General features: G+C 32.8%; 2 protein-coding genes and 1 pseudogene across 3 annotated transcripts; 1 reads left to right on the forward strand and 2 right to left on the reverse strand.

The window, feature by feature from the left end:
• The first annotated feature begins 851 nt into the window (after positions 1-851).
• LOC114731798 (adenylate-forming reductase 03009-like) lies at positions 852-2443 on the forward strand (annotated as a pseudogene).
• A 4678-nt stretch (positions 2444-7121) lies between these two features.
• LOC114731802 (adenylate-forming reductase 03009-like) lies at positions 7122-8772 on the reverse strand. The gene is made up of 3 exons (XM_028919055.1): positions 7983-8772; positions 7391-7898; positions 7122-7333 (listed from the first exon to the last, which is right to left on the reverse strand). Exons 1-3 carry the CDS (start codon positions 8770-8772, stop codon positions 7132-7134), a joined length of 1500 nt encoding a protein of 499 aa, XP_028774888.1. The 3' UTR covers positions 7122-7131.
• Positions 8773-16856: 8084 nt separating this feature from the next.
• On the reverse strand, positions 16857-21200 carry LOC114731804 (GDSL esterase/lipase At5g45910). 2 transcript variants are annotated; one of them, XM_028919059.1, is made up of 5 exons: positions 20864-21200; positions 20361-20531; positions 19550-19698; positions 18630-18903; positions 16857-17378 (listed from the first exon to the last, which is right to left on the reverse strand). In XM_028919059.1, exons 1-5 carry the CDS (start codon positions 21120-21122, stop codon positions 17143-17145), a joined length of 1089 nt encoding a protein of 362 aa, XP_028774892.1. In that variant the 5' UTR covers positions 21123-21200; the 3' UTR covers positions 16857-17142. The 2 variants fall into 2 exon arrangements, with proteins under 2 accessions (XP_028774892.1, XP_028774891.1); XM_028919058.1 differs by having other exon boundaries at positions 20361-20582.
• Positions 21201-23543: the final 2343 nt, after the last annotated feature.

Raw genomic sequence — 23543 nt, forward strand, 5'->3', positions numbered from 1 at the left:
CAACTTATTGTTTAATGACCGGTATGTTTTACACTATCTCCATATATTGTCTTCGATGGGATGGCGGTGCTGTAGTTTACAAACTTAATTTATTTTTAAAGAATTAAAATTCTGGCCATAAAAATTAATAGAATTGCTTTCACATATTATGATTTAGAATTAAATTCTGGATAGACATGTTAAAAGAAATAAGTATAGGCATATGAAAACGCCTTTTGATCAGTTTCGAAGCATATCTTAATTTTGACAAGCCCGAAACCTGACTCATTTACTTTACTCTATTAAAAAATAACTATAGAGATGAAATCTCTTCTTCCGCTGTGTTTTTGGAGGAAAAAAAATTGCCAGAGCATCTGAAGACAATTTCCTCTTTTATGCTCTTCCGATCCTTCGTATAGGATCTAATTAAATTAATCTTAATTCTAAATATAAGATTTATTTATCATATTTATCAATTTTTTCTAAATTACCTGTATTAGGAGAGGGAGGGAGGATATTAAAGAAGATGATTATTATGTTTTAAAAAAAGGTCATATTTTTTATAATTAAGTAATTTACCTAACTTTCTAATCTAATCAAATTAGTTAAGTAGTTGTTATATTAAGAACCAGAAGAAAAAAAAAAAAGATTTCAAACAATCTGTATTGGTTGATAGAGTCAAAGGATAGTTTGAATGTACAAACTATCAAGAGCGACAAAAGGCGGCTAAAAATTCAAAATAAAAAGAAAAAGAAGAAGAAGAAGAATAAAGTAGCTATAAACAGAACATTTCTATGGACGGAAGGGAACCAATTGCCATGCTTCCACATCTCAATTTCTGAATTCCTAGCAATCCAACTACAATTCATTCCATGGAAACCCCTGTAAAGTTCCCAAGCTTTAGAACCCAGCTAGCCATTGAGGCCAAGCTTCACACAGATTCTTTCGGCTTTTCGAGAGTTTTTCCTTCCGATTTTCAGAGATCCATTAGCATGACCAGTAGCCACTTCTGTGACATCGAAGTAGAACGCGAAGAAGAAGAAGACGACGACGATGATTCTGTCAAACATGTCCCAGAAGAAACCTACAACACTGAGAACCAGAAGCCTGCCATGATCCCACCTCCTACCACGCATGAGCAATTGCAACTATCAAAACCTGTACCAAAGAACGGATCAAGACTGTCAATCATACTGCTAGATCAAGGGCTTTTCACCATATACAAGAGGCTTTTCGTTCTTCGGTTGACCCTTAACATAGCTGGCCTGGTTCTTGGAGCAACAGGCCATTTCCCATATGCAAGAAATAGGGCAGCTCTCTTCTCTATTGGCAACATACTCGCTTTGGTTCTCTGTAGAAGCGAGGCCTTCTTTCGTGTCGTGTTTTGGCTTGCAGTGAAGCTCCTTGGGAGGCCATGGGTGCCTCTTCTTCTCAAAACTGGTGCAACCTCTCTTTGACAAAGTGTAGGAGGCATACACAGTGGCTGTGGCGTTTCTTCTATTGCTTGGCTCGTATATGCTTTGGTTCTCACTCTTAAAGACACGGACAATACTTCACCAGAGATCATAGGCATCGCGTCGGCCATTCTTGGCCTTCTTTGCCCCTCTTCTCTTGCAGCATTCCCGCTGGTTCGCCATCTCCGTCATAATGTATTTGAAAGAACTCATCGTTTTGCTGGCTGGACAGCTCTTCTTCTCCTCTGGGCCTTCATCATACTCAATCTCCTACGACCCAATATCCAAATCCTGCACGAGCCACCTCTGGTCTAGGTTGATCAAAACATAAGAGACTTGGTTCACTATAGCCATCACAGTCATTATAATCATCCCATGGTTGACAGTCCGACGAGTTTGCGTCGAGGTCTCCCCCTCTTCCGGCCACGCAGCGATCATCAAATTCAATGGATGGATCAAAGCGGGAGTACTGGGAAGAATCAGCCCTTCACCACTTTCAGAATGGCACGCCTTCGGAATAATCTCGGACGGAAAGAGAGACCACATGATGCTTGCTGGTGCAGTTGGAGACTTCACAAGATCTCTGGTCTCAAACCCACCAAGCCACTTGCGGGTTCGCCAAGTTCACTTCGCAGGCCTGCCATATCTGGTGAATCTGTACGAGAGGGTGTTGTTGGTGGCCACCGGTTCAGGAATCTGCGTGTTCCTCTCATTTCTGTTGCAGCCATGTAGAGCAGACGTGAACTTGCTGTGGGTGGCTAAGGGGATTGAACAGAACTTTGGGAAGGAAATCAAAGGAATGATGAGTGGACATCCAAAAGAGAAGGTGATAGTTTATGATACTGCTGTTCTTGGGAGGCCAAATGCGTCTGAACTCAGTGTGATCACAGCCAGGAGGTGTAATGCTCACAGTGGTCATCGTCACAAGTAATCCCGAAGGAAGTAGAGACGTTGTGAATGCCAGCAAGAAAGCTGGGATTCCAGCATTTGGACCCATATGGGATTCTTGATTTATGTTTGCAAAGAGTTGTTACTGTGTTTTGTTATTTTACTGAAGGGTACAATAGCAAGTAGATTCTGATAATTAATTATATTTATTTGAAATGATATAATTGTCATTTTGATTACTTGCTTTAATTTACATAGACATAGTCTGGTTTTCACCTCAATGTCTTCACTGTTTGGAAACTTTCATTGTACTGGGGCCTTCTGCTTCAATAGATGGTTCTAGTCGATCAAGCATTCCTGTCCACCAAGTTCTCGTGACAGAATCCTCTGCTTTATTCTAATGACTCCTAAAAGAGGATGATTTGAAGTTCTTGATTTCAACAAGGAAATGCTAGAGATTAAAGAGATATTTATCCTTGGGGAGAATGTGCCTTATCCTCTGAAGTTAGACGAAAAGAATCTCAAGAATAAAGAAAGTTTCAGGCTACATACCTTATCTTAGTCGGAGAAATTCTTTCAACATCTGCTCATATCGGAGCAGTTTAAATTTTGGCAGGTTATCTTGTGACTGAAACTGAAGTAACAACTATTTGGTGAAGAATCGGTTCGCACATCATATCGTAACTGAAATTGTATCCCCTCCTGGTGTTTCAATAAAAAAGAATTGAAATTCATAAGAAGTTGCTATGGCAAATGATGCCTTAGGCCAAATTCAAAAGCCTTGACCTCTTATTTATTAATTAATACAGAAGTTAGTTAGGAGTTGGCTTTAGTTTTAAATACAGAACCTTAATTCACCTTATCTTCCAAATTTATAATCTTTTCATTAAAATATTTCTATTAATTATACATATTAAAGAGGTTCCCATCAAAAGATGGGTCTAATACACGTGATTAAAGATAATAATTTAGGATTGACAACACACAAATATTACAAATAATTAACTTAATTCATTCCTTCAATATCCAGACATTTATTATCTAACTCTTGTACAAGCACCGGAGGTAGTAGCACTTTTAAAAGGGACCACCAAACTATGGAACATTCTTCACTTAGTCATTTAATTAGCCTATTTAAACTTCCCATGGTCTTAGGGACTTCATATATAGAGAGAATATTATATATGCTTACTTCTTACTCTCTATGGTCCAAAATATAAGAAGTCTCCTAGAAAAAAATTTTGGTCCACAAGATAAGAAGTTGACAGGGTATAATTAATTATAATTTTTTGTTATCCTCTGTTATGAGGAAGATAGAGTTTTAAATGTAGGAGAGATGAGAAAATTTCACAATCACATTATTGAGGGAGGTAAAGTAGGCAAAATTTTATCAATTTATGGTGCATTTAATGACTTAACTAACATTTCATGATCGGTGTGAATTGGTTAATAATGTTTTATATTTTAGACGGGACAGATGAACAGAGAAATGATAGTCACGTTGTGTTAACTTTGATCAACCAATACCTTTCTTAGGAGGAAGGGGGAGACAGTTGAGTGATCTGATCTTGTGTATCTTCTTTTCTATTGAATAACAGTTTGCAGCTTCCATTGAAAAGATGTTCCTACAAATATTTAGGAAATTAAAAGTCATTAAACTTACAAACAATACCAGTTCTTAATACAAGCGCTCAATTGATTTTTATTTTAGTCCTAAATATAAGACCCTAATCTATTTTGTCTCTCATATTTATCTATTTTTTCCCAATATAGTTTTTGTAATAATGATAATTCTAGCCAATACACTTGATTAGTAAGGATATTTTTAGCAAAGACAACATATATTTATTATAAATAACTAACTTAACTAATTTTCTTTATCTATTCAAATTAGTCAAGTGGCTTTTATATTGAGCACCGGAGGTAGCATAAAATCAAGAAAATGCACCTCAATAATTACCATCAAAGCACATCTGGGATAATAATTGATGTAAAGAATCTCATATTGACCAATTCTACTTCCCAACTTCAATCAGCCTTTGTCAACTGGGGATAGTAATTAAATTTTTAAAAGCTACGTGGCATCTACTAATTAGAAAAAAACATAAGCAAGCAACGATAAGCGGGTCGTGTGTTTTGGGGGGAGGGGAGGACCTTTTTCATATTTTTTTTTTATAGTAATTTTTACAGCACTACATATAATAATCAATTTTCTCGGGAAAAAATGAACCACCTAAATATACAAAAAAATCTTGTCAGACCAATACACACTCTTCTAAAATATTCATGCCCCATTTTAAGAGGGAAGAACAAAGGAAATATATCATCAACATTCAAAAATATTTAAAATTAATTTCTTTCATTGAAAGCATAACTTATTAACCATAAATTGTTTATTACAGTGATATCACGCAAATTAATACGTATTAAACAGACATGCATCATGTTATTATGTTATAATCAAATTTAATCTTTGATTAAATACTCTGCAAAATATCTTATCACTGAGTTTTAACTTTTTAACAATCAATTAATTTTCATCATATGGTTTAAAATTTTCTAGATATAGAAAAAATATTTAATTTGTCTATCTCTTACATTTTTAATTTGGATGATAATATATAAGTACAATTGTACAATGATATCACAGAATGCAATTGGATAAATATTGAAGCTGTCTATAATACACATACTGAAATAGTCTTGTTACGCTCATGCTGGGTAAGACGTCAGGATGCATGAGGTTAAGCTTCAGGACAATTTTTTTTAATTATACAAAGCGTGATATTATTGAGGCTGCTAATCATCGTTAAGCACATAATTAAAGAGACCTGACGTAACAAGGGTGTATAAATATAATTAAGTTACGTACAAGAATTGGTACTACGTATTATTAGGGTTCTTTGTATATACATATAATTTCAGTTTCTTCCCAGCGACGTCACAGAAGCTATAGGACCCCAAGAAAAGAAAATGCAGAGTCACTATGTACAGTGCCACTGACGCAACATCAATTTTTTTCCTTATCAACTTATAATAGGAAGTGTTCAAAGGTTCGGTTTCGGATAAAAACAAAATCGAACCAAATTAATCAGTTCTAAAAATCTTGGGAACTACTCATTTTTAAAAAAAAATCGGTTTGGTTTGGTTTTTTTATCGGCTTAGATTGGTTTGTATCCCATTAAATGATTTTTTTAAAAGAAAGTACAAATTTTCTTTTCTAAAATTTCATTTTTACAGATGTACATACAGTTATGTTGTGTTTTCTCTATGTTATAATTTTGAATCAATATGTTCCAAATTTCCAATAACGTATATAACATTTAAATTAATAGATTTAATATTATTAAAATCACATATTTAATAAATTACTTTTACTAGTCTAATATTGTATTTTGTGTGCTAATTGATCTTATAGGGTCAGAGCGAAAAACTTTGGCTGGCTTTTAAAATAGGATTTGAAATAATATTCAAATATTTGAAATAGTATTTAATTTTTTTCAGAAAAAAGCCTAATTAAATCCAATCAAGTTTGGTTTGATTTGGTTTAGGTCTAAAGAGATGGATTGAAAACCGAAACCCGAACCAAATCAATCCATTTGACAAAGTTAAATGCTAAAACAAGATTTATTTCAGGTCAGTTTTGAAGGTTTCATCATTCATGTTGGTTTGGTTCAATTCGATTCGGTTCAAAATAGATTTGGTTGAGCTTAAAAGTAGGGTAGTGACTTATAGGGATAAAAGACGAAAAATAAATAATAAATAATTATACCGGGATAATTGAAATTGACCGTTGGAACAAGTCCAGCACTAAATTTCTCAACACAAAGGGCAAGTCATCAAGTGCTGAAAATTTAATAATTGTAGCCGCAATAATGTCTTAATTAGTTTTAATATTTCCGTTTTTGTGCAGTCAGTAAGCAAAGATTATTTACAACCTTTTCTACTTGACAGAACGTCTTGGAATTAAGGAAAAATAGTTTAGAAAAGAAAGAGTCATACCTTCCGTTATTACATATAATAATAAAAATTATTTTGCAGGTATTTATACTTTTTTTTTAATTTTAATTTGGCATTTATATATTTTTCCTCTCTTGACCATATCTTTAAACTTTGTTCTGTGTTAGTCCATATAACTTTGCTCTGTTAACCTCTATTCGAATGTTAATAATGCTAACAAAGCAAAATTAAGAGATTTAATCCAGAAAAAAATATAATTTACCAAATTATATATAATAAAAAAATAGGATAAGGTGCTTAAATACCTCAAAGTATTCATGAAGTAACACCCAACAGCTGAATTTTTTTTTTTGGCTATTATAAGTCATGAAAATTTATTTTCGTAACAAAAATACCTGGTGGTTATTGTTAAATTTGACTGTTAAGTTATGCAGTTTGACTAGTATCTTTAATGGTCAAACTTGACTGTAGATAATAACTCAGAGCGGAAATATTACAAAACAAAACTTTGAGGATATATAAGAGTAAAAAAAAATTTCAAGTGCTGGATACTCATTTGTGTATACTTCCGGAGTAGTTAAACACTTTGTCCCTGGAAAAAAAAATATAGATAACTACAAAATGGTTTTCCCTATATAACACAAATGAAAAATAAGAAAAGCCAATATTGGTGATTTAGCCATCGGATATATACAGATTGTAAAGTCTGGTGCAAATCATCAGAGCTGGCAAACTCGATGCGAAAGCTAACATGTATGAATACGAACATCTAAAGAGGAAAGGAACATTATTAATGGACAGTACGTACCAAAGGACATTAATTACTTGATAAGAAGAAAATGAAATTAAACTAAGAATCCCATATCGGTCCAAATGCTGCAATCCCAGCTTTCTTGCAGGCATTCACAACGTCTCTGCTTCCTTCAGGATTGCTGGTGACGATGACCACCTGAGCATTACACCTCTTGGCTGTGATCACACTGAGTTCAGACACATTTGGCCTCCCAAGAACAGCAGTATCATGAACTATCACCTTCTCTTTTGGATGCCCACTCATCATTCCTTTGATTTCCTTACCAAAGTTCTGTTCAATCCCCTTAGCCACCCACAACAAATTCACGTCTGCTCTACATGGCTGCAAGAGAAAGGAGAGGAACACGCAGATTCCTGAACCAGTGGCCACCAACAACACTCTCTCGTACAGGTTCGCCAGATATGGCAGGCCTGCGAAGTGAATTTGCCGAACCCACAAGTGGCTTGGTGGGTTCGAGACAAGAGATCTTGTGAAGTCTCCAACTGCACCAGCAAGCATCATGTGGTCTTTCTTTCCGTCTGAGATTATGCCAAAGGCGTGCCACTCTGAGAGTGGTGAAGGACTGATTCTTCCCAGTATTCCCGCTTTGATTCCTCCATTGAATTTGATGATCGATGCGTGGCCGGAAGCGGTGGAGATATTGACACGAACACGTTGAACTGTGAGCCATGGGATGATTATAATGATTGTGATGGCTACAGTAAACCAAAATTCTTGTGTTTTGATCAACCTAGAGCCAAGTTGGCTTGTGTAGGATTTGGATTTCTGGTCATAGGAGATTGTGAGAATGATGAACGCCCAGAGAAGCAGAAGAGCGGTCCAGCCAGCAAAACGGTGAGTTCTTTCGAATACATTGTGATGGAGATGGCGAACCAGTGGGAATGCTGCCAGAGAAGAGAGGCAAAGAAGGCCAAGAATGGCCGACGCGACGCCTATGATCTCCGGTGAAGTTTTGTCTCTGTCTTTAAGAGTGAGAACCAAAGCATATACGAGCCAAGCAATAGAGGAAACACCACAGCCACTGTGTATGCCTCCTACGCTTTGCAAAATAGCAGTTGTGCTAGTTTTGAGAAGAAGAGGCACCCATGGCCTACCAAGGAGCTTCACTGAAAGCCAAAACACAACACGAAAGAAGGCCTCGCTTCGACATAGAACCAAAGCGAGGATGTTGCCGATAGAGAAAAGAGCAGCCCTATTTCTTGCATATGGGAAATGGCCTGTTGCTGCAAGAACCAGGCCAGTTATATTCAGGATCAAGCTAAGCACGAAAAGCCTCTTGTATACAGTGAAAAGCCCTTGATCTAGCAGTATGATGGACAGTCTCGATCCGCTCTTTCGTGCAGGCTTTGATGGTTGCACTTGTTCACGCTTGCTAGGAAGTAGGACCATGACAGGCTTCTGGTTCTCAACGTCGTGGGTTTCTTCTGGGACATCTTCAAGAACAGTATCATCGTCGTCTTCTTCTTCTTCTGGTTCAAGGTCACAGAAATGGCTGCTGGGTTTGCTGACAGATCTTTGTATGGAGGAAGGGAACACTTTGGAAGAAGAAAAAGGCCAAAAGCGATTGCTTTTTTGTGGTTCTGGTTGAGCAGCTTTGGCTATGGCGAAAGGATCTGCATGAGGCTTGACCTCAAAGGCCACGCCTCTGCAGCTTGAGAACCTTACAGGATTTTCCATGGATAGCAAAGAGGGAAAGCTATGAACTTGTAAGTTGAAATATGCAAACAAAGGTAGTACTGATCAGCTTTCAAGTTTGTGTTCTGTTCATGCAAATAAATGATTTATTTATAGGCGCACTGGCTCTTTTATCTTCCATATTTTAATTGCGTTGACTTGGTCAGCCTATATATTCTTCTTAGCACCTTTGGTATAACTAGTTGGCTATGGGAACTTGAAGACCATTTCAAAGTTTTTCTTTCTTTCTAATAAGACAAACTTATCTTGATCTGGATAGAATATTCAATATTCCTCGTGAACCAGACTTTCTTCCAAATCATTTTCAGGGCGCATATATATATATATATATATATCTCTGTGCGCGCGCGCTTCTTCCTTCATCATCTGGTAATCTAATTCTTCATTTCATACTAAAATAATTTATTTTGATGTTATACTAAAGTTCATCTTGAACTCTCAATATAAAGATATGGGTAAAATATTATATATCTTCTTAATTTTGGTACACAACACAGAAAAGTTTATGATAATTATCAATACATTTAATTAGAAGTTTAAGGATATTATTTTACAAAAAAAAAAAGTGTGAGAGGTGATATTTGTTGTCTTTAACCATGAATGCCTTATTAGTAAAATAATAAACTAATAACCTAGAGGATTTTATATAAAAATTGAAACTTTCTAGGGGTTTCACTATCATATTCTAAACATTTATTTATTTCAGGAGAATTTGTGTTCAATTTAAGCTTGAATGTATAGATAAAATTACTATCAACATAAATATAATTAATATAAATGGTAAAAATTCATATGGATCCATACTGTTCACAAACCATGACAAGTGTAATTAACTCCAGGTGGGCCTGGCATATTAGTTGGTCGGATTCCATGTAACTATAGACCAAACTAAGTTTTTTCTTCCTAAATTTCATATTAGTCGAGTCATAAATTCCATCAATTCATTTTTTTAAATTAAATTAATCTTTTTAAATGATGGTGCTAAAAGAAGGTTGGACAACCAAGTGGAAAATCAAAAAAGGAGGAAGTGAACAGTTTAGAAGAAACGGCATTCAACAATCACAATATATATATTTACTAACTTGAAAAACATAACTTAGTAACTAAACAACTGTTATAAATTATTCGAACTTTTATACACGTCACAAAAATTATCAAAAATAATAAGATATATCATGCATGACCGTAAGCAAATTACGGTGTTGAGAAACATCAATAAAGTTTTGGCAAGAATAAACCTCTTTATGTGTATAAAACAAAAGAATAAATTAAACCTGTTTATAACATGCGGCTAAGGCCGGAAGATGAACATTATGAGATACTGCACTTTGATATGAATTACTCCATTTTAAATGTAAAAGTTAATTGTCCATCTCCTTACAGCTCAGTAGCATAAAAGCTCTATGTAGGAAGACGCAATTTCAATCCTACTTGTAATCTCATTCGCCTCTTTAATTAAAAGAAAACAAGCTAGTTGAGTAGTTTGTTTTGGTCCTATATACAAGACTTGAATATATTTTTTTCTCCAAATTATCTCGATTAATTCACCATATCAAAGGGGTTCTGTTAATAAAACGATTTCCAGTACAGATAATTAAAGGGGTACTTTAACCCTATGTTTTGTGTGAGAAAAATGGAGGGGAGGAAAAATTTTAATGGGTTTTATTTAAAAAAATAGAAAAATAAGGTTATAAAATTTTAATAAAGAGAATATATAAAATAAAATAATTAAAAAAACGTTAATTTATCCAACTCATTAAACAATAAGCTAAGATAAAGACGAAGTCAATACGGTGAGTCAGGCTTGAATTGCAATCCCTGTTACTTTCTGAATAGAGAGACTTGGGAGACACCCAGACACTTTTACTGATGGAATAAAAATATTCTTTCCATGTAGTAAATAATCTCTAGAGACATAATTTCTTTTTCGTGAGTAGAATTTATTACCACTGTGATGATTCGTGGACGTCATTGAATTTGTCGTCTCATGGAGAAATAACATTATAAATATATATATGAGGAAATGTTCAAATCTCAAAGTCAACACATCTATATAGTTGATAACGAAATTAAAAATTATTTGTTTTGATTTTTGGCTGAGTCTTTGGCCAAAAGAATGTATAGTCGTTCGTCATCACTCCGTTTACCACGTAAATACAGATAAAGAATACACCAGTCATGCGTAACAATAAGTGGAAACTACTCCCATAAAATCATATTTCAGGTTTTATTTATTTATTTTAGACAAAATACAGTAATTTAACAGGTAGCTGGGCAATTAGTTAGCGTTTATCGTTATTGTGAAGCGTTAACATAATTAAGTTTTAAACTTGAGGGTCTGTTCAAATGGTATACCATGAGTGACTATTAAAGTAGTATTATTAAGCCGGCTCATTAATAATATGCATTTAAATTGGACTACAAATGTTGGCCAAAAAAAAAATTGGACTATAAATATTTAAATCTCGATATAATTATTACTACTAGAAAACACCTTTTTACACTACCCAATCTATCCCGATTATTGTGCCAATGATGTAATAAATGATGCGGTGGTATTTTTGTGAAAAAATGATACAATTGTTAATTCAGTTATTCTTACACCTGGAGTCATTATTACTTTTTACATCAAACGTTAACACAACCGGCATAAACATACTTAAATGACAATAGTAATTATGAAAAATTGGTTTAATTTTACTAATATTTACATTAGCCTATCTCTTACATTTTCGTTCTCTTGAAATAATCTAAACTCAAATAGTCACTATGTCCCGTCACTGTCTATTTAAGGTCAGAAGCCAACTCTCCTTATCCATTGTCTTTGTTTACTTCTGCGGGCAGCCCCACAATGGTGAAACTGCAAAAAACCATCCACATGCATCCTTCATCATTCCCTCTTCCCCCTCCCTACCATTCTCCCCTGCCTCCCCTGTCTTTGCCTCCTTTCAACCAACTACTTACAAGAGTAGCGGTGATTAATCACTACCTTTGTCGTGTAGTGTCTCACTTTCTACGACCTCGACAGCAAAGTCAACCTGCTATTCAATGATAGGCAAATCGAGTATGATGACATGGATGACCCCTCTACTGCTTCCTCCTCGTTGTCCGATGAAGAAGCCTCCTCCTCCTTTGGCTACTAGTTTTTTTCAATTTAAAAATGCAGTTTTTTCCAAACATTTTGTAAAGGAAGCCTCCATATGCCCCATTGATTATATATAAATATATATGATATTTTGTGATGAGCTACCATTTTATTTATTCCTTTTAATGCATTTTTCTCTTCTTGGTCAATAACAACAAACCACCCTAAAACTAGGGTGGAAAACATTCCTAGTTTTAAAAAAGGAAAAAAAAAAACTAGTAACTGGTTATTTTTTGGGAGTGTTTGTGCCGGGTGTTGTCAAGTTTGATGTAACATTTAAAATTAACATCGATTATCTTGTGTTCGATGTAAAATGAGTTTTCAACACCAAGTTCCATGTCAATCAATGTTCAGCTTTTGCCCTAGCTATGAATAAGGCTCACCCGCCCTTAATTCTGTGGTCTCAAAACATGGAGAGGCGCGTTCTCACCTCTAGAGCTGTGTGGAGATGGCGTCGAGCGCTTAAGTCATCTTTGATTGCCATCCATTGCCTCCACTATTCTATTCTCATTGTAGTTAACATCGTTACCGTTTCATTTCTCCCCTAAGCTATTTGCCTAAACCCTGATACTGATCTCTTTTTGTTTGAGATTAGCTTTGAATGTCTATCCATTAATCTGTGAAATAGGATGAAGAACTCTACCAAGTATCTGGTCATTCAAGTATGATAAGATTCAAGTTGTAGTACATTGAATGACCAAGTATTTGTCAGAGATCTAGCTCATCCTTACAAAAGGAACTGGCCTTCGTTTCCTTTCTCCCCATTGACCACCGATAACTCATCTTCCTACATTTATTTCCTCCTTCATGAGCTATTTTTCTAAGCCCTAATACTAGTTAGTTGCTAACTACTAAACTTTTTGTTTTTGAGTTTTTTTTTATTTGGCAAAAAAAATATTCACTCATCAAAAAAACTAACTAGTATAAGAAAATTAAATTAAAAAAGGTCCACTTCTTAGATCGATGGTATAAGTAGTAGACCTTTTCTTATTTAAACTTTCCAAGGTTACACCAATTGGTACAATAACCAGTATTAAAATCATATTTTTTTAACATCGATTTCCGGATTGGTGTAAAATATGTACACTTTTAACATCACCTGTTTCTGTACCGGTTGTCTTTCTGATGTCAATACCCATTCTAACTGGTGTAAAATACCCTTTTTTTTAAGTAGTTGATGTTCTGTTTCTATTTTATTATTCAAATTATTTTAATTACTCAAATAGTTGTAATAATATTTCTCATAGTTAATATTTATATTTTAAAATTACTACCAAATTATCTTGATGTTATCAAGACGTTTCGATACATGTTATTAATTAATTCTCAAATATGATTCAAATATGGAAAAGCAAATTATAATTCAACGGAAGAAAATGATTTTTCCTCTATAATTTTGCACTTTTCTATTGTAGAATACAAGTCATTTTTAACAAATTCGCACTAATCTAGGACCAAGAGGTCAACAGCAAGCTACCCCAATAACAACGCCCCCGTTACTCTTAAATGAGATTTCAAGCTCTAGTCTGGCGGTAACATGCTTGTTTGTGCAACTAGATTTAATTGTATAAAATCAAGGACCAACAAAAACATAAGATGTCGTTAAATGTGAATACCTCTCTCGCAGAAATGCAAATTTGGGTTTATCATATTATGAGGGACTAATCTTTTTTATTAAATCCAATCCCGTTAGTTGTCATTCTCAATCTTGTCTAGTCACTAACGAATGTTCTTTTCTGGAGGCCTAAATTACTGTGAATATTGTTTTGAATAAAACCAAAAGGCGTATATTTCTTGAATACTATAGTCTATATGGTTGAGACCGCTATTTAATTTGTATTATATATATAATATTAAGGCCAAAGCCCGAAAGTACTTTACTCATTTTTTTTCAGCGCGTTTGACAAAATTATATAGACTAAATATACAAGCTGAGACCAGTATGTCTGCTTTCAAAGCTGAAGCCAAATTATGGTCAGTAATTTTGTGCTAAAATCTAATGACAACTTGTCCAATTATATCTGCAAAAAAAAAAATTGTCCAATTATATATATATCTGTATGCATGAAACCCTTAATTTCTGGCCAACTTGTCCTATAAAGGCCCTTCAGACAGATGACTTTGATTGTGTCGATTGAATATAGAGTGGGTAGGATTTTGATTTAATGCTGTCGGTGATATTTTGTGCAATTTAATTGGCAAATAATAAAGATAATAATGTTGATGGTGATGATAAGTTATTATTAGTGTTTTAATACTCGAAATTACTGTCTAGTTTTTAATATAAAAACTAATTGAAAAGTTGAATTTAATTTTAAGTATAGTACAACAAATTACTTTGTTCCTCAAATTTATAATTTTTAACGGCAAAATATCATTATTGATTGTGAAAAATTCCCACGAAGGAGTAGTTACAACACTTGATTAAATGAGATGATTTAGAAAAGCCAACACGTTCACATCAATCAACTTAATTAATTTTCTTAATATCTCTAAATTAGTTAGTAACTTTTATATCAAGAACCGAAGTTAGTATTTCAGTTGTTTTTATTTCTTTGTGGCATCATATTTAATAAAATTTGCTATATTGTCAATGTTTATATACTAGTTAAATAACTAATTAAAAAATTATTAAGTTAGTTATTTGTAATAAATAAGTGTTATCTTTCTTGAAATATTTTTGTAAGACAAAATGAGTTAGAGTTTGATATTTAAAACTAAATTAAATCTCTGGGAGTGGGTGTGGAGGTAGTATTTCAAAACATATTAAGTAGTATTATCAATGTTTGTGTATTTCAAAACATATTGCAAATAGCATAAAGTCAAATCATATTAACAAAATTCGTCATCCTAGTGTGGGCATGAAGTCATATTTATTTGTGTTATGACTTTGAGCCGGGTCAAACTATTGCTGCTGATCATGATGAGGACAGCAATTATCATCCGAGATTTTGAGTGATGGGGCCGATTTTCGTAACGGTAGTATAAAAGACGAGGTCTTTTGGATCCAGTGATGGCTCCGTTATTGTATAAGAGTATCTTGGCATCGTTTTACAAATTCATATAATTAATAATTTAAGAAAATGAGATAAAATAAATTATTTGATCAGAATATAGAGGAAATATGAAAAAAGTGCAAGCAAAATGAGATAAAATAAATTATTCGTCTCTTTCCTTTCATTTTAAAATTTTCCCTGCAAGGTAGAAAAATATATGAGTAGGTTTGTTGCGAAATTATATTTTATCCTAACAATTAGATTTATGGAGAAAATTATATAAAATGAGCTAAATAATTATGAGATATTTATAATTTTAATCCAATATGCTCCAAATGTCTATTTAATTGTAAAATATGCCCTTATCATCTAGTCCTTCCTATTTCTAGAGATATACCCAAATAATATATGTATTTTATCCTAACCTCAATGAATATGTTTTTTTAAGAAATGTTCTTTTAATATGGTGCACTCAAAAAAGAAAAAATAAAAATAATTACAATCCCATCAAAACAACTCATGTTCAAACTTCTTTAATATAGTGTACCTTTTATGTGAATGTCTGTTTTCAATATTGACAAAGATTTTGGCTCAATTTATTGTGTGTCTGTATAGTTTATGTGCTCTGCAAGAATTACATATTCAAATTCTTCCATCAATGTTTGTTAAACCAAATTCTGCTATCAATGTTAAGACTTTATTAATGAGTTCTAAAATTATGATTTAAGCATTCCTTAAGTTGTGAAAGTTATATGATTTTGATAAATTTAGAACTCAAACATTTAATGTTTGTAATAAAAACAATGTTTGCCATAATCTACTACTCATCTAATCCTAAATAGAAGGCTCATTTTGTAGTATAATTTATATTATAAAAAATGTCTTATATTTAAAACTGAAAGAATATTTTGATATCTCATTTTGTTTGTTATTCAGTCAAATCAAAACTAATTCTTTTAAATGAACCAATGGGGGCGCGGCCATGCCGTGTGTTGTCAATAGATCAAAAACCATATGGGAGAATGAATAAAGTTTTCAAAATCTTTTTTTTTTTTTGGGGTCTTTCGGTATGAGGGAAATTGGGGGGAGAGTAGGAAATTTTTTTTAACAAGTTTAATTTAAAAAAATTTAAAACTAGGGTTATAAAATTTTAATGAAAAAAATATATAAGATACTTCTTCAATCCTAAAGAGAAAACTCATTTTGTAGTATAAATTATATTACAAAATGGGTTGTATATTTAAGACTGGAGGAATAAAAGAGTAAGAAAAATTAATTAAAAATTTGTGCCCAAGTTCAATTTTTTAAATTTGGATTCATTAAAATTTCTCCCCTCCATTTCAAGTAAGCACTTAGCTTTTAGATAAGATATAGCCAAAATTGATGATAAACTAATCCTAGCACTACCAATAATCATCATTCATGTGCTTGCTTTTAGAGCATTTCTAGGTTCTTCATTATTTAAAAAGTTTATTCGTTACCAGCCTTTTGCTTCTGTTTTCCTCCCCGAAATTAACTTAATATTATTTTGTTTAGAATTTATTCATCAGGGGAATTGGTTTAACAATAATAGAAAAGTTTCAGAATAATGAATCGTCTGCATCTGTTGGAGATTTTTTTTGGGGTTACTTTTATATAGTTGGGCAAATTATTGATCAATTAAGAACAGTGCTACGCAATAGGGAAAATGATTGAGTATGGGCTATCATTGACAGAACTAATGACGCTATGGTATCATCTTGTTTTGAGGAAAAGGCAAGCGGGAAGAGATTTAAATATAGTTTGAAATTTGATCCTTTTTGGCTTTTGAGTATTTAGAAGTACTTTATGTATCCTTAATTGTGAGTTTACATGATTATATATGAGATTGGTTCAACCCAGGATATTATAACATAAGGAAACAAAATGGAACCAGGCCATGTTAATTTCACAACTTGAGATCATGAATATGAAAATCCAATATTTCCACTAATTACTACTCAAATACCCATATAATTATCTTAGGGCATACATAAGAATGAGCGGATCGATGTCCGATCTTTACACATTCATTTCTCAAGAACGAAAAAGTCTTTGATTTACTATTCTTACTTTGATCATCGTCATCACCCAACCATCATCACAAGAAAATCAAACCGAATTTATTCAAAACACTATTTTAATTTGTTTAAAATATTTAAGAATATAATAATCTGCCTTTAAAATAATATTCTAGGCTATATTGAAAGGGGAGGATCTGAGAGGAGGGTGTGAGAAAGGTCCCTCAATGAGAGCTGTGGCAATGTGGCGATAAGCAGCTTCAGTTAAGTGAATGCCATCCCAATTAGCATATATGGAAGGGTCTGTGCATGCCTTTGAGCCTATGTGACCACACCTCGCTGAGTTGTTGAAATTGAATGGCCCTCCTCCTCCACAACATGCTCTTAATAAAGTCTCACCAGTGAAACCTAATCCATTATTAATCAATATATGAATATATTGTAGTCATTAGGTGACATTTCGATATTTAATTAACTCTTCTAGCAATGTGGCTGTGATCTCATAGAAAGCTGTATATTATTTACTCCCTTCATTCCCTAATATACTACTACCTCTGTCCTTAATATAAAGCTAATTGATTAATCTGAGTAAATTAAAAAAATTAATTAAGTTAATTATTTTGCAATAAATAGGTGTTATCTTTCCTAAAATACTCTTGCTAATCAAGTGTATTGATTGTAACTATTATTATTACAAGGACCAACTTAGAAAAAAATGAATGAATATGAGAGCAAAGTGGATAGCAGTCTTATATTTAGGATCAAAATAAATAAAAGTCGAACAAGCTCTTATATTAAGGATTAGAGTTAGTATTTAGTAGCTAAACTCAAGGAGATCATGGAAGTTGTTTGTGTCTAATTTTTTTTTCTTTTCTTCAAATCTACCCTTTATATAATTGTCCTAATGGTTATATTACTTTTTAGAGGTTCGGAAAAATTAGGGAAAAAAAAAGCTGAAAAGTACCTATTTGGTTTTTTTTTTTGGCTTCAAAGAATTTGAATTTAGCAGATGCAACTCATCTTTAGCAGGCGCAATGTATATTTAGCTATGCGTAAATGTTTTCTGCTTTGCAAATAATTGTAGATAAATTGCTACTGAAAAAGGGTTATATACTCCGAACATGAATTGCACCTGGGTGTTTAAGTAAAATTCAAGTACTCTTTGGCAATAAATAGTTTAAATAGGTGTTTTCAGCCATTTAAATGCATGTAAAAAGGGTAACATAAAAAGCGATGGCTACACAAAAAAAAAAAAAAAAACCAATTGCATACTATAATCAAAAAGGGTCCGATGGAATATGAGTAATCATGAACTATAGTACAGTTTATTCTTCAGCCTTTGTGCTATACGGAAAAGCCTATGTCAAGTTTAACATAAATGCAAAAGAGGTTGCGTATCAAATAAATGTTTTTCGTGCATTGCAAGTAGTCTAAAGAATCAGTCATATTTTTTATAACTTACGAATAATAATTCATGATATTAAAAATTTTATCTCTTTTTACATTGGTTATGATTAGGGGACATTTGAAGTACACACAGAGATATAATGGCATGCTAAACTTTTTTTCGTGGGTATTTTTAATATTGTATAGGAATTATCAAGATATATATTGTGCTTTATAGAATTCTAGAAAGAACTATTGGAATTTATTACGTACCGAAATGTTGTGGCTTATGAATGAAACGTTTGGCTGCACCATAGTAGTCAGCATAAATGATCCTAACTTGAGGATTCTTCTTCCTGAGAGTGTCCAAGGCAAGATTGAGCTGCTTGTTATGGAACTGAGCAAAAGCATTAAAGTTTTTCAAGCATCCATTTTTATCGAAGTCCTCTTTGTTTTGGCTCATAAACAATGTCATGTACAAAGGAGAGCAACCAACTGGTAAATTCCCTGGCACTACGAGCTCCACTGCTCCTTCGGCTATCAATTCCTATGAAACATATAAAAACAAAATCAAATTAATGTACGTTTGCAAGTTCTAATAAAGCACACATATTTAGATCTCTTTTTATTATACTTTTAATTCTTCCAATTTTATTAAAATTTTAGTTGGTCGTTCTAGTTCAAAATCAAGTCATGCTAGTTAATCTTTCTTATTAATATATACATATAAATCTTAGCATGAAGGGTGCACATGTTTTTGAAATCATTCATATGAAGATGTGATGATCTCTAGATCCATTTTTCCCCTTATTTTGATAATGTTATTCTAAAACAAAAAACATGTAGAATAAATATCATTGTCAGCTAATACTCTTTTTCACTTTGAAAGAATGATTTCAATAAAAAAATAATAATAAGATCTTCATATTTATTGTGGATTGTCCAAAAACAATTTTACCTATGCATATCTTTAGCGATATGAGTCATCAAAAACATAAAAATTGGATCAATTTGACGAAGAAAAATTTAAGGGAAAACAAGTGGACATTATATATTATACGTAAATTAAATTTCAGTGTTTAGTATTATATTGGAAATTAATGTATCTTCAAACTAACAACGCTTGTAGACGATATATGAAACGTTTTATGATTTGCACGATAGATTGAAACTTAAATGTATAATATACATACACTGGTGACATTAGTTATTGCTCCAACAACTGCAGGAACGGTTGCTAGAAGCTGATTAATGTTGCCACCAGCAAAAGCGGCGTAGTTATAATCATTTCCACCAATCTCCCCGACCAGAAACAGTGATCTTTTCAAGTACCTATCACAATCTGTCACATGCATCTTCAAATACACAGAAAAATTGCTATCATGGAAATTATACAGTATGTGCTATTGCTATTATAAGGCACTTTTGTTTTTTAAAAAAAGGGTGGTATAAATCACCAAAATGGGTTATTAATTACATTTTCCAAGTAAATTAAAGTTGCTTCGGCCAAAAAAAAAAAAGTAAATTAAAGTTGCCACTTTTTCTTTTTCACTTCTCAAGATATAATTCGTGATTTTAAATGTGGATAAATTTGGGGAAAAAACATTCATTTAAAAAAAAAATTACTGCCTCTGGTCTTTAATATAAGAGTGATATAATTAATCTGGAAAAATTAAGAAAATTAGTTAAGTTGGTTATTTGTGACAAATACGTGTTGACTTCTCTAAATTACCCTATTCAATCATGTATATTGGAATTACCCCTTGATGGAAACTCCTTACAAATAATAGGGATATTTTGGAGAAAATATTATAAATTTAGGATTAAATCTAACCCCCAACTAACTCTTATATTTAAAACCGGAAGTAATAATAATTTAGCCATCTCTTGTTAATTTTGATGAGATGGTCCGATGTGCCTTATAATAGGGATATGAGGTATTTATGTTATATGAAAGTGTAAAAAAGTAAAATTAGATATAATCAGTCAATTAATGTCGATCACCTTGTCTTGTGGTGCATAGTGAGCGTTTGAACTTCTTGAACCAGTCAAGCTGAACACTTAAAGAATCATGTGTCCACAGTATCTTTCCAAGTCCTCTTTTGTAGAAGAAATCTGCATCAAGTGCAGTGGCCCCTGCCACGGCGAAATTCACCCCATGATGCCCATCTTGGCCTTTCCTTAGTTTGAGATATGGTGTCAAATATGGCAATCCATATGCCTCAGCTACAATAATAAAATTCATCCCAAATTATGTTTAATTAATTATTAATTTATTGAAGAGAGAGACAGAGAGAGCTAACCTACCTCATAATCTTTACTGGAGATTAACTAATTATTGGTAACAATATAAAACTTTAAATTTTAATTTTTTAATCAATGCTGAGTAATTGGAGGTTTTCTAATCATTATGATAATTAAAGAAGAAAACTAATGACAGGGAAGCTTTCCAATGAACTGGAGATTTTTTTTATCAATGTTGAGATCAACTCATGGAGAAAGCGTACCTATGAAATCAACAATGAGACGTCCATCAGAGCAACGACCAGTGGCATGTCGGAAGAAGGTTTCACCATAAGGAAGCTTTCCAATGACAGGGAAAGCAAGAGCACCTGAGGATAAGAAATTCCCAGTGTCACTTAAAGAGTCTCCAAAGTTGAAGATTGCCTCATATGGATGATCGCTATCACTGGGATTTGATCCAACTTCCTCAGAAAACCCCAATACGATGAAGAACATGATCATTAAGGGGACAAGGATCTTCATGGTACACTGCTAGAAAGATGAGGGTGGGAGAGCAAGAATATGCAGACACAATAAAGATTTGATACCAAGAATGGGAAAATTCATGTATTATATGTATGATGCAATGGTCTGGTTATTATAAGCAAAATTAGACTCACCACATATACCCATCCATATAGTTGAGCATTAAATGTTATAGCCTTTTGAAGATTACCTTTTTCCTCTTCGTGTGCAGTTTCATGTGTAGGACTGTTTTAATTATTTGTCAGACGATTTAATAGCTTTAGTAATATATGCATGCAATTAATTATAGTGTAGGGGGTTGGTTCTGGGGTGTGCCACAACATTGAGGGATTTTAATTTGAGACAAAGGTGCAGTTAGAAGGTTGAGAACGTTGATTATGGAGTATAATTTTAAACCGGATTAGTCTAAAACTACTCGTTGAGTACGGCATTTAATGCATTTTGTCAAATGATTAGTTGAATGTTAGGAGTTATTTAACTGGTTGTAGTTACCATTGAAATTTTTCATTGTCTTTTAAGCTTATCAGTTGACTGAAAAAGGTTTATTACTCGACTATTTCTTTTTATCACCTGGCTTTGTAAAAAGAATTTTGAAACCAGTCAAGGGAAGTTGGTTTAAGTATGGTAAAACATCTTTTCGCATCACATCAAAAAAAAAAAAAGAGAGAACTGCCTCCTAGAATTACTTTTCAATAGCTTTACAATCTTTACAACCGTAATTTATGAAATATGAGGTAAGATCAGAGATTATTTTTTTTAGACTTATATGAAACACGCTTATAAGTGCTTTTAAACACTTCCCAGACAGGCCATAAATCTTCAAGCTTTTCTCATACTTTCTTTTGTTTTGCTTCAATTCATTGATTGATCAATACTCGTACCCTAGATAGATCCCAAGTAGCTTTCATGGTTTATAGCTGAAATTATAATTGATAAGCCTAAATTTTACCTAATAATTTACCCGCATCTATAATTTGTGTGAAAGTATGACAATTATAGTTTTTAAATGATTGATTTCACACAAAGCATTATTTTGGTGCATTTTGGGGTTTCACGGAGAAGAAATAACGGCATTTGGAGCTAAAAACAATAAAAATCGATTGTCCTTAGTAATTCTTACATCTGTTCGGTATTTTGAGCATGATTTTCCCATATGATATCCCACAGAGGGGGTCTGAGATGCGTAGCAAATGTGAGATATAATAGAACTACAGGCCTGGAGAGTTTGAGAAACTTCATGAATGCTTTAAAAAGTGCTTTGAAAACTTCATAGGTTGAAAAATAGCTTCTGGAGAATAGATTTTGTGAAAAAATAATTCTAATAAAGAAAGAATGTTTAGATAATTGTTGTCAGAAACACTTTTTTAGGTTCAAATTACTAAAAAGGACATAAGTTAATATAATATTACATAAAAAATATATATTTTAATTTATATTTTTATTTGAAGTTCTTCTACTATCCTTAATGTAAGATCTAATTAATTAATTTGAGTAGATTGAGAATGTAAATTAAATTAGTTAACATGATATTTTTTTAAGACACCCTAAGCATCTTTTTTAATTTCCTTCTTCTCTCTTCTACTTGATTATTGTTGAGGGAATACTAATTAGGTCCTATATTAAAGACTGGAATAATAAATTTGTTAATAGTTCCATTTGCCAACATAATAAATAATATATAAAAATATATTAATTAATTGCTAATATGTGTGTATATATTTATAAAATATAAGATCAAATATGTTTTTAGAAAATGAAAAAAAATTTTAACCGAAAAATATTATTTTAAGTGGGGGAGGATAACCGGTCAAAAAAAAAAAAAAAGAACCAGGGAGAGAAAGAAGGAGAAATGTGAAGGCGTGAAGATGACAGTGATAGGGCAAAATATTTCGCTGACAATGATATCCAAATTCGTTCAAAAAGCAACAAAATTTTGCTCATGACAAAACATGGTTTTGATGGGCAAACCATAAAGCACTTTTGAACCAAACCAAGGTATAGTCAAAATTGGGCTTGAAGTCGCAACATGAGAACTATTGTTGCTTAACCCGTGGTTGCTAGAAATATTGTACATGATATTTAGGGGCGTTTGGATACCCCTAAAAATATTTTTCATAAATCAGACAAATTTTTTTACATATTTATTTTGTACATCGTAAAATTACTTTTAAAATTATGATTTGATTTCTATTCAAATATTCAAAGATGATGAGCACATCTGGCACTAGTCATGGGCTTAAGCCCAAAGTTGCCAAAAACACATTTTTCTAAACCCAGAGTAGCGTGAAACCTCGGTAACACACTCATGACCTAAATTTATAATAATAAATATGGTATGCCCAAACCTAACCTCAAATTTTTTTTAATAAAAAAATAAACTTATAATAAAAAAGGATTTATATTCCTAGCGCTGTGTTT

Source organism: Neltuma alba, unplaced genomic scaffold (assembly GCF_004799145.2).
Source record: "Neltuma alba isolate B1F8T4 unplaced genomic scaffold, ASM479914v2 tig00012846_pilon, whole genome shotgun sequence".
Lineage (NCBI taxonomy): Eukaryota > Viridiplantae > Streptophyta > Magnoliopsida > Fabales > Fabaceae > Neltuma > Neltuma alba.